At 38.1% G+C, this 11,970-nt stretch overlaps 1 protein-coding gene across 1 annotated transcript; it reads left to right on the forward strand.

Annotated features, from left to right (window-relative positions):
- The first annotated feature begins 1,517 nt into the window (after positions 1 to 1,517).
- On the forward strand, positions 1,518 to 8,792 carry rasl11a (RAS-like, family 11, member A). Its single transcript, XM_047583100.1, has 8 exons — positions 1,518 to 2,027; positions 4,443 to 4,499; positions 4,600 to 4,682; positions 5,986 to 6,026; positions 6,106 to 6,235; positions 6,420 to 6,495; positions 7,288 to 7,364; positions 8,147 to 8,792. Exons 1-8 carry the CDS (start codon positions 1,868 to 1,870, stop codon positions 8,291 to 8,293), a joined length of 771 nt encoding a protein of 256 aa, XP_047439056.1. The 5' UTR covers positions 1,518 to 1,867; the 3' UTR covers positions 8,294 to 8,792.
- The last annotated feature ends 3,178 nt before the right edge of the window (positions 8,793 to 11,970 follow it).

Consider the following 11,970-nt stretch of genomic DNA (forward strand, 5'->3'; position numbering starts at 1 on the left):
CAAGCAACTGGATAGTTCTTCTACCAGTCAGAGCAATCGCTGTTAACTGTACGTCTAAACTAACAATGTTAGTCATTGTGATTTGTATAAGAGTGACAGCAGAATGCAAACATTTCACTTTTGGATTGCAGCGATTGTATTGCTAAATTATATGTGAATTTTGGAGTAACTCCAAAACAAAAATGTTCCCCTTTTTGAGGGTGAGGGAATTATGAGCCAGCTTCCAGGGATAAAAACAAACAACAACAACAAAAAGTTTTACACACAAATACTACGTGATAAATAATCAACAAATCATCAACTGTTTCGTAGCTTTACTATTATTAACCATCATTTCTTCGTTAATTAACTTGATGAATCCTAAAAATTGCTAGAAAGTAGAGCCCAGTTTTTATTTGGTCCTCTGGGAAAATGAGAGGGGACCAGAACATTTCCTGCTATTTAGGCATTAAAACATGGACTGTTCACATTGCCAGAAATACGCTTCCAGGCAACTTCCAGGCTACAACAGCTTTTGGCACATCTACTTTCAAGAAATGCGGTCAATACTTCAATTACAGCTTAATGATAATATCCAGGGTTACACAAAAGGGAAAAAAGTCACAAATAAATGTTTTTCCAGAAATATCATCTGACGTATGAGATACAAATTACTGTCCATTAAAATGTATTTGGGAATTTCACTTGACTTTAAAACAGGCACTAATGGGCCTCCACACATCAAAACCTGAAAGAGCTTTTGAATGACAAAATTGACCTCGTTTTTTGGCACATTCACTTTATTTACTATTATTAAGTCTAATTTATTTGTTTAGGAGTTCCATAATTATGGCTGGAAAGTGGAGCTCAGTCTGGACTAGTCTCATGGGAACATTTGAGGGGACCAGAACACTTCTTCACTGTTTAGACATACCGGGAAAAGAACTTCAGGCAAGCTTCCAGGCTTCAACAATTTTAGACAGAATATTTTTAGCAAATGGTTTTAATAATTTAAGTATATTTTAATGATAATACCCAATAATACTATTATTAAGTCTAGTTCCATAACTGTTGCTGAAAAGTGGACTACTTCAGCCAGCTTTAAGGCTACAATAGTTTTAGACACAATTACTTTTAACAAATCCTTTAATATTTCAAGTTTATTTTAATATATATTTAAAACACGGAATTACAGAACAGGAAAAATAAGTCATAAATCAATGTTATATATTTGACGTATTAACTAAGGATTAACGTCAGCCAAAATGTACTTGCGAATTTCACTTGTTTGACTTTAAAACTGCCACTAAAGGGTCTCCATACATTTACGCTTCAAAGTCTGAAAGAATTTTTAGATGATAAAATTTACTTCTTAACCTTGGCACATTCCGTGTTTTTAGCTTTGCTATTATTTAGTGTAATTTATTTGTTTATGAGCTCCATAATGATGGCTGGAAAATGGAGCCCAGTCTGGACAAGTCTCACGGGAATATTAGAGGGGACGGTTCAAAGTGTTCATCCCTCCCTCTCCGCCTCTCTCTCTCTCTACTCTCTGCGCTCAGAGGCATCTGGAACCGAAATACTTCTTCACTATTTAGGCGTCAAAACATTGACATGAGTTAAATGAGCAAGACAAGAAAAGATCCACGAAGTTTTTTTCGAAGTGGACGAAGGCTTTGAGGTGGATACATGGAAAACTAACAGTTGAGACAAACTGGTATTCCGTTTGTGATTTCCAGCTGTGGATAAAGAACAGATCCAGAGGAATAATTTCTCCGCCCTGCAAGAAAATAATGGGAGTACTGGAGTGATTTTCTTTCTCCGCGCAGGGATTTGTTGTTATTTTGCCACACAGAGCGGAGCTGATCCGAGGGCAGAGGGGAGCTAAATGCGGCTGACTGGCGGCGACCCTGCACCGGGAACCATGAACAGCAGCGGGTCTGGCAACTTTCTGCTGGTCCCCATACCGGAGTATCCCCTGCTAGACTGCGTGCCCAACAAGACGGTGAAGATTGTGGTGCTGGGAGCGAGCAACGTCGGGAAAACCGGTAGCTATGCTTGGATGTATGGAGAAACTGATGTGCTTAAATTTGTTATTCGGAATTAAATTAAAGCTCACCTGTTGCTTTGCCGGGAATTAAAATGGTGGCTGGGATTAAAAACATGATGTCAACCCCAGCACACAAGTTGTCATGATTATTAATATCCTATAGAACATAGCAAGGAATAGATAACCGTGTGAACTGAAAAAACTGAATAGTAAAAAATTACAATAAAAATACAAATCCTGAACGGTAGGTGGCGACAATTCGCACATTTCACAGTTATGTAATGATAATAATAATAATAATAATAATAATAATAATAATACTTATTTAATTTAACACGTTTCTTTGCAAATTGACATTACAAAGTACTTCACATAAACAGAAGCATGTGACAAAGTTAATTAAAACCAAACAATAAAAACTAAAAACAAACACAAATTCAGTTAACATCTCATTTAAAACCAGGGAACCTCTGACAACCTCTGACTATGCTTGACTGATCGAAAGAAGATCACAGAGTCAGCTTTCCTCAGGTCGAGATGGAGCTGATTTTTAATACTAGTTGTTAGTTGAATGCATAACAGAACATAATATTTTATTAGTTTTGCATGCAAATGCTTAAATGTAAATGTAGTCATAAGAGTGAGTTTATCCTTTGAAACCCTTGTGGAAGAATGAAGCAGCACAAAAGAGAAACAACCACTGACATCTACAATACCTTCTGATAAAGTACATTTTTAAAAAGCCAGTTTATTGCCATGACTTATCCATTAGAAATGTCTTTTAAATCACAACCTCTAAAGGAAATCTAACCATCAAATGAATAAAATGTCCACCATGGGGAAAGAAGAGAATCGATAACTGTAATTTTAGATTTCAGAAAGATTTGATCTGGGGTTTATCAGGCTCAGAAAGGTAAAACAGAGGCTGTCACTAATTTGTGATAGACTGAACACGTCAAAACAGTGAGTTTACATTACAACAAGTGACTAATGTATCTAACAAAGTGACAAAAAAACTGCTGTAGCTGTGAAAGACCATAGTCCAACACACAATAAAAGACTGCAGAAATTTGGTCAATTAGTATATTTTACATACATAAGTGATGTATCACATCACATCTTTCTCAATAAAAAGTATATAAAAATAAGAAATGACTGCAATTCAAACACAAGCCAGAAGCACACATACCAAAAATAAACAAAAAAAATACAACAAAATATTCCCACATTTATTTCCTGTTCCTGTTTGTCAGATATCACATCATTGGTCAACTGGTAAGCTCACACATTTTTCTATGCCACTTCAGGATGGGTTTCAGTATATTGTTTTAAATAATTGCTAAATTTTAAATTCTGTGTAAGAAAACATTTGGTTCTCTCCCCAACCAGTTTTTTTGCTACTGGTTTGTACTATCAACAGTGCATATTTGGTAGCTTCCAATTCTATTTAATAAGATTAATTAAGATTAGGTTAACCAATCTGCCCTATAGTATTTGCACTACTATATCTGCTAGTCTGCACTATACCATGACAACTAAACAACAAAAAACCTGAGAAGTCCAGAAGCAATGAATGAGCTGTATTAAGTGTAGAAGTGCAGTTTCAGGCTAAGGCTTCTTTTCTTAGCCTAGGGCATTGCAGAGCTAACGCTAATTAATTAGCGTAGCTGAAAGTAATAGATATGGATAGCTACATTGATTGTAATGCTAGGAGAGGTGTGAATGAATGTATCAGAGATATATATTTTTAAATGTTGAAGTAGTGAGATAAAACAGGTAATTAAAGTAGAAAGTAGGAAAGTATCCAGGCCTAGGTACTGGAAAAACAGGTCACGTTTAATTAAATGGCTAAAACATGTTTCCGTGGTAGTGCAAATCTAAGGTTTACCATTTTAACTTTACCATTTACTATTTTAGCTTACACAAGATAATTAAAAAGGTTTGCAATCATTTGCATAACAAGCAGTGGAGTTCCATTCAGTATGTACTGGAGCATAAGATAATGAAGCTAACCGGGGGACCAAACAAATGGCTATATAAAATGAGCTCCTAAAGCTCTGTGTTGGGAAAACACAGGCCAGAATCCAAACATGAGCAAAACCTTTGTCAATAAAAGATGATGCAACATAAGATTCTGAGTATTGGTCAATCATTTTCTCTGTTCAGACTTTAGGGCTGGTTTGTGTTAACGGATACTAACATCTTGAAAATCTAAAATATGTGTCGGTGAAAGGGGAAATTCCAGTAATACACAGTAAGACTGGGGTGTTACGTAGGTCAGTAGATTGCAGCAGATTAGGGAGATTTAAAAACTGTCATTTAATTGGCCACTCTACACTGACTCAATGAACATTTTGTGTTATTTGACCATATTACTCCTGTGTGACCAATGTATTTTTCTTTTTCCTTTTAGCTTTGATTGTCAGATTTCTGACTAAGAGGTTCATTGGAGACTATGAAGCAAACACAGGTGAGTCTCTGTCCATTTATTTTGCATTTACTCACTGATTGCTGTAGAAAAAAGCCAGCTATTGATCTATTCATCCACCTGAATCTTTCTGTCTCTACAGGAGCGCTCTACTCCAGAAAGGTCACTCTGGATGGGGAGGAAGTGTCGCTTCAGATCCAGGATACACCCTGCGTCGCTCTCCAGGTAACTCATGGAAACAGATACAGCAGCCAAGTTACTATCCCAGTGAAAAGATATGTCATCAATGTTTCTTTTCAGTGATTACAATAAAACATTATCCTTATAGAGTCATAACTGTTGGTATGGGCTAATACAGCTAACAAGAGGAAATTATGAATGTGCTTGTAGAGTTTAAAAGGCATTCTTTTAAAATGTTGTGTTGTTTGGGGTCGTTATGACCCAGTTGTTCAGGTGGATTAAACTTTCTGACCGGGACACCTACTCCTACTACAACACAAACCTTTAAACATACAATAGCTTCCCTTGAAGTCCAATAAATCTGCTGTCTTTGTACAATTAGAACTGGATTTTGACATCTTGTTAAGTTGAAATCAGATGAACTAGATGACTTCATGGTGTCTAGAACAGCTTCCTATTAAACATACGGAGTATATCTTCAGCTTCTGAACAATTACTGATGTGCAATCTTGACAGTTGAGCTTTTATAGAGTAGAGAGCTGAAGAGACCAAAACAGAGCGAGCCATATAACTAGCAAGCTAGCTTTGGCCATGTTAAAAGTATTAACTGTTGCTTGTTTATAAATGCTCCAGAATTATGCATAGTTAGCAGGAGGTGATGTGGGTGATACGAATTGTTCATGGAATTGGATAGAGTGCATACAATGTACATCTAAAGTTGAAAAGTTCAAAATTTGATATCTCTTTCTTACATCTAAAATTCCAGCTTCCTAAAACTCCCAAAGAGATGGCTAAGAAAAAAAAGCTTATCTCAAAGCAATTTCAGGAATGCATTTGAAGGGAGAGGAAGTGACCTCGGATGAGCTTAATGACTGCAACGTGCCATACTGCTAACCCTGCTCGACACTGGCAGTCTATTTACAAAACCAGGCCTCAGAACTGCTCATTTCCTACTCTGGGGAGATAACGGAGGGTGAGGAGGTCCCTGCTGGCAGGAGGGAGGATAGATTAGACAACAAAAAGAGGCATGTGTGCAGACTCCTAGGCAATGTCAGTTTAAGGAATTGAAAATAGAAAGAGTGACTTAGGTCTTGAACTGGGTGGTCTGATGGGTTTGGAGTCATAAGAATGAAACAGCTGTAGTGTGTCCATAAAAAAACATCTGTCTTGGCAATGAGCTTTTTCAGGAAAACCACCACCTGGTTCTAAGTGATGCACTGAAATGATCGTGGGTATTGTGGATACATCCTTGAAAACTAATCATGTGTTTTGCTAATGACAGCCTTGACATTCAGAGAAAGACCCTCCAGCATTGCTGTTTACTAAATGTGTCTGTGTGGTTTTGCAGGATGATGCTGAAGGCCTGTATTGCCAGGAACAGATCAACAGGTTGGATTGAAACCACATGCATAATATAAATGTAAACTTCACATGCTCAGATAACTTATTCTAATAACTGGACTTCCAGGTCGATCTACTGGGCCGACGGTTACGTGCTGGTTTTCTCCATCACAGACCACAACAGCTACAGAACCATTCAACCACTGTACCAGCATGTCAGACGCATACACCCCTCTGGAAACATACCAGTTATACTGGTCAGTGTGTCAAGTCAAGCCATGAGCACGAAAAAATGGCCTTTAATGATATGTTATGATTTACAGTCAGTTCTCTTGTGATCTGACATTATTTAAAATGTATTCTAGACACAGTAGGCAATACCAGTTACCTAACCCTAATCCTATAATCCAATATAATCTGTAATCTGTAATCTCCTCCCAGGTTGGCAACAAGAGCGACCTGCTCCGAGCCCGGCAAGTGCCTGCAGACGAAGGCGAGACGTTAGCAACTTCACTAGGTGGGGCATCCTCCTGCTGTTTTTTCTTATTTCTTCTTCTAATCGAAATTAGCATGACACATTAAAACAGGAGCTACATTTGACTATTGTGCATCCATGCAAGCAGACACTTTTTAAAGTTAGTTTTGAGATGTTGATGTTATCTGGTTCAAATTACATGGGGCAGGGATAGATAGATGGGGGGGAAATTAAAAATTATATAAAAATATCTAATCAACCAAAGATTTTGGGACCCCCAATGCAGTACCCCCTCACACCACCTAGGGGTCGCAGACCCCCTCTTGAAGACCTGTGACATAAATTGCTCATCACCAAAGACTGAATACAGGAAAGGAGAATGTAAAGGAGATAATGCCATGCATAGACAAACTCACTAATGGATGTCCCAGGCTCTAGTTGGCTCTAGTTGGGAAACTAGGGAAAGTGTACCCATATATACATAGCACTTACTGTGACTACATTGTCAATGACAACGCCGCTCCATTTGGGTTTACCTGTAATGTATCAAAGTGAATGGACATAGGGCATGAACACTCCTTTTGGTCAGTGTTACAGTGTTGTGACATTTTGTCATATGAAAACAAACCTAACTTATAAACCACAACAGCCTTTACTTGGCGAACATCACTTTAAACTGATACGATTCGCTCTCCCATAGAACAAATTAACAGAAGTTGGACAATATAGTCAAGTTTTTCTAACTTGTTTGCCTTCCCCTGTGTATTTATAATAACCTGCACGATCAATCAGGAAATGTTTTCAGACGTATAAGTGATCTGCTTCTGACCACAGGAGGCGTTTACTTTGAGGCTTCGGCCAGAGAGAACCATGAGGGAGTCCATACAGCCTTCCTACATCTCTGTCAGGAGGTGGGTTTTTTCATTTGCTGTTGCATTTTAGTTTGTCTTAAATGTTTGACTACCAAGGACCGAAGAACCCTTTTTAACGGAAGAGCTTCATTTAAAAATCAGAGCGTTGTGCATTTTAAAACAACTCTCAGAGATTTTCTGTGGGAAAATACAGAAATACCACATGTTTGTCTTTTGTCCAGAAAGGAGTACTACAACAGATTCTGTTCTGTATATTTGTTTTTGTGTAGTCAAAGTTCATGCCCGGCAGCTGATTGTATTTTGGATATATTTAGACTAGATTCCCAAGCCTTAACTCACTTTATTGGTAAATAGTAAATGGTCTTGCTTTTATATAGCGCTTTTCTACCTATTGGTACTGAAAGCTCTTTACAGTCACGGACACATCTACCCATACGCTGACACACCAATGCCACACACTGGGGGCAACTGGGGATTTAGTGTCTTGCTCAAGGACAACCCGTTAAGAGCATACCCTTTCACCTAGTCCTTTCATTTAGTTGTAAAAAAGAAATATTAGCCACTTTAAAAATATGTTCTTAAACAGAACCCTCCTTGTCTCAGCCACATACTCTTAAAAAAACAGAAATTGCTTGTACATGTACTTCACTGCCAAAAAGAAAAATGATTAATATGAGTTATTCAATGATAAAAACAAAACATAGGCTTAATATACCCATTACACACTTTACGTTTATTTGATTTCAGAAATTGTTATGAAATAATTTTTCTTCCTAAATCATTCTAACCCGACATGGGTCCCTCGCTTCTATGTCTTCCAGGTGGTCCGAGCTCTGGGAGGAGGAAATGGAGAGAAGAGGAGAGGAGGCCTCCACCTGGCCAGACCCAAATCTCCCAACATGCAGGAGCTTAAGAGGCGGTTCAGGCAGGTCCTCTCCTCCAAAGTCAAGTCAGCCACGACCATCTGATCACAGGAAGGGAAAAAAGACGGCAACACCTGTCAAAATTAAGGCTCAAGAGGAAGTATTAAAGTGATGCGATTTTGGGTTTTGACGGCGTTAATTGTATGAAAAGACTTGGTTGAACGTCTCTTCAGTGATCAAAACGTTACAAGGAGCACAAGGACTGCTCAGCAGATGGGTGGCATAGACTGAAGGGCCTCTCAGACAGTCGAGCTCCTCTAGACAAGCCTTACGGTCAACATGACCTCTTCCCAGGCTCAAGTACAACGAGGACGCAGCTCCAGGCACACATGTCAAAGACTGCTAAACAAACAGCCTGTGTTGTGTCAGAAACTTGGCGTGTTCACCACGGAGGGCACCAAATGCGTCAGCAAAGTTTTAGTTCATGTGCTGTTTTCTTGAAGCTGCAAATCGCCGAATTCATCACGACACCAAACAGTTATTGTTTCATTGTTTTAACTGACATTTTTATCTTTGTTTCGGGAATTAAATGATACTCAAAGCACGTCTGGATTTTTTAAAATGCAATTCAAGTCAGTTCACATGAGAACGATGACATAATTCTGTTTCATACCAAATAAATGAGTTTGCCCTTTTTGTTGCAAACAAGGCGTTTTAAACCAAAACAGGAAATGACCCCAAAAATTCAAGCGTTCAAGGATGAACACTGAGATAAATGATGACATTTGACTGCGGGAAGGAAATCCTATCAAAACTAAACAAACACAGGTCCCACTCCTGATCCGTAAGGATGGCCAATAATAAAATCCAATAAAGTGCTGTTTTGAAGACATCTAATATGCTGGCTGTCATGCACATGTACAACATTTGAAAGTTGGTAGGCAGCTGACAACTTGTCCATATAGTGTAGCAAAACTCCACCACTGTCTGTAAGAAAAGCCAGCAGCGTTGCTCAACCCACACCTCTCTAGGTGTTTTAATCAGATATGTTTTAAACTATTTAAAACCCCTTAGATCGAGCAGGAGTACAAAAAACAAAATTCCAACCAACTCTGTCATTAGAATCACCAGAGAGCAGAGAGAGACGTGACTGCACTCAGAGGCTCACAGTTTCAATTCTGTTCATCTCACTGCTTTGACGAGCACATTGTGAGAGACAGAACAAGTTTGTCTACAACTGTGGACAAAATCAAAACTTCCCCCACTCTAACTGATGAGGTCATCCACTCTAGCACGAACATTCCGCGCAATACACCCCCTTTATAATCTCAGAATTTCTCCAAAAAACGATCATGATCATTGAACAGTGTTTGATCAAAAACTATAAGACCTATCAAAACGTGGATTAATACACCAATACACAAGACTTGTGTCTACAGTAATAGTTAGCACTGAAAGTGGAAGGTACCTGTATGGTGCAGGTAACACTTCTAATGTGATGAGACATCTTCATGAACACCACCCACAACTATACAGCAAGTGCAAGGTAAGTTAACTTGTAGCTGAATGCATGATGTGGGGACTTTAGAATAGTGGAGAATGTCATAGTTTGTCCTAGAGTTCGTCATTAATGGAAACTGATGTTTTAAGTGTTATGTAACATTACTCATGTAAAAACATGTTATTGACACTACACGTATAGCAGCAGAGCAGCATGTATTTCTGTTGTGTATGAACGCTGACACTTCATTATGCATGTTTGGTCTGTTTCTGCTCCAGTGCTGCAGTAGCTCTGCTCCACCTCAAACATGAACATGAATACCAGGTATCCACAGGTCTGCAGCCAGATGCCTATCCAGGTATTTGAATATGCTTTGTTTGGGGATCCTTAAAATAAATAATAACCGATCAGGTAAATTTTGAGTAGAAAACATTCCTTGTTAAAAACTAGTCCTAAAGGAAACACTGAAATGTGTTTTGTTTTTACAGGAGGAACGTTAATGTGTGTGTCTCAGTCAGATAATAATAACGATAATAATAATGATAACTTTGTTTTTCCATTATTTACAGAGTGGGCGTGCAGCAGGCAAACACACCGATGCTATGGCTACTACATCCTCAGGTTTATTGTGCTCATTTATTTTTGTTTTTTGTTTTTTTCAAAATAAAATTTGGTTAAATGATTTTATTGTGTGTACAAGTACCTTTTCAATCTTTTGAGCATTTCAACAATACCATGATAATAATGATAACCATGATATTTTTGGTCACAATAATCGTGACATGAAACAAATCTAGAAACAAATCATGTCTTCAGTGATAGTAGCAAAGTTTTTGCCATAAAGAACTATTGGCAGAAGGCTATTAAGGCTAACTGCTTCTATGTGCAAAGGAAATGAGTTGCAGCAGATGATCATGTTTGCACACCTGGAATTAAAGTCAACAGCTACGCATTTAATGTCAATGACATGTAGGTAACTCTGACGCATATTAATACCTTACACATCTCTTTCAGGTGGCGATTTTACATCTAATTATAACAATAATAATTATTAAAATAATCAATTTCATTCTTATCATTACAGACATTGTTTTTACCACCTATGGCTTAGTATGATTTATGATGATGTGTAAAAATTCAATGGATACCTGATTTGTTAAAAAATAATACAAGTTCTTCCGGTTTCTTTCCGGTTCTTCAACTAAAACAGCATTTCCTTTTTTAACATTTAAATTGATGTCAATATTGTCAGCCGCGGACTTCCATACACTACAGCTATTTCTTTAAAATTATTTCTACAGGATCCTCTAAATGCTTGAATCAGACATTTTAAACAGTTTCAAGTTAAGTAGGGTTATAACCAAAACAGTTCTCGTTTACAAGCCCTTGGTTCCATGTAATTGTGATAAAGTAAACTTTTCCACTAGTCACAGCTTCTTGGTATCTTGAGACACCGTGTTGAACCTAACGGTCACAGGAAACACAAATCCTGTATTTACGAATTAATGCTGCAAAACAGAGCCTGTGCTCTCTGGGAGGAATCAGGAATTGACTGAAAGGAAGTTGGGGTGCATGTTGTTTGTGTGTCCATCTGTGTGTGTGTGTGTGTGTGTGTGTGTGTGTGTGTGTGTGTTTTCTGCTGTTCTCATGACCTCTACTCTCACTGAAACACACACAAGATTCCCAGTGAAGACAAATTCCTCAGCATCTGGAATTTTTTCCTGGTCACTGAACCACCACTCTAACCTTTTGGCACTCCACACACACACAGATTTAAAAATTGTCTGATGACCCCAACTCATGACCTTTTTACCCTTTGACCTCCAAATGCAGAGGCACTCCATCAGTCATGGAAAAAAAGGAGAAGAAGCCAGAGATTCTATTTGATGAATGCAAAGACAATGAGTGTGTGTATTGCCCTTGTTGTGGCAATATAAATCTGAGCCTCCCTTCTGTGAACAGAAAGCAACTTCCCATAACACAAATCCTCAAAATAAAGTATGCAGACCATGAGGTTTAAGGTCAGGTTAAAGGTAATTCTCCATCTTTTAAATTAATGCAAGTCACTGCAATGTCCTATGAAGTGAATATAGTAATTTTCAGCTACTTTAGATCCAATTTCTTCACTTTTTGTTAGAGTATCTGACTTTCCTTAAGCACGCATCTGTATTTATGTCTTTGTGAAGACACACTCACATAATGCACTCTGTGAAAACTCAGATGAAACATCTTCAAGAAACCCAACAAGTCCCGCTGCCCTTGTTTCATCTTCTTATTTGGA

This window comes from Mugil cephalus, chromosome 1 (genome assembly GCF_022458985.1).
Source record: "Mugil cephalus isolate CIBA_MC_2020 chromosome 1, CIBA_Mcephalus_1.1, whole genome shotgun sequence".
Taxonomy (NCBI): Eukaryota; Metazoa; Chordata; class Actinopteri; order Mugiliformes; family Mugilidae; genus Mugil; species Mugil cephalus.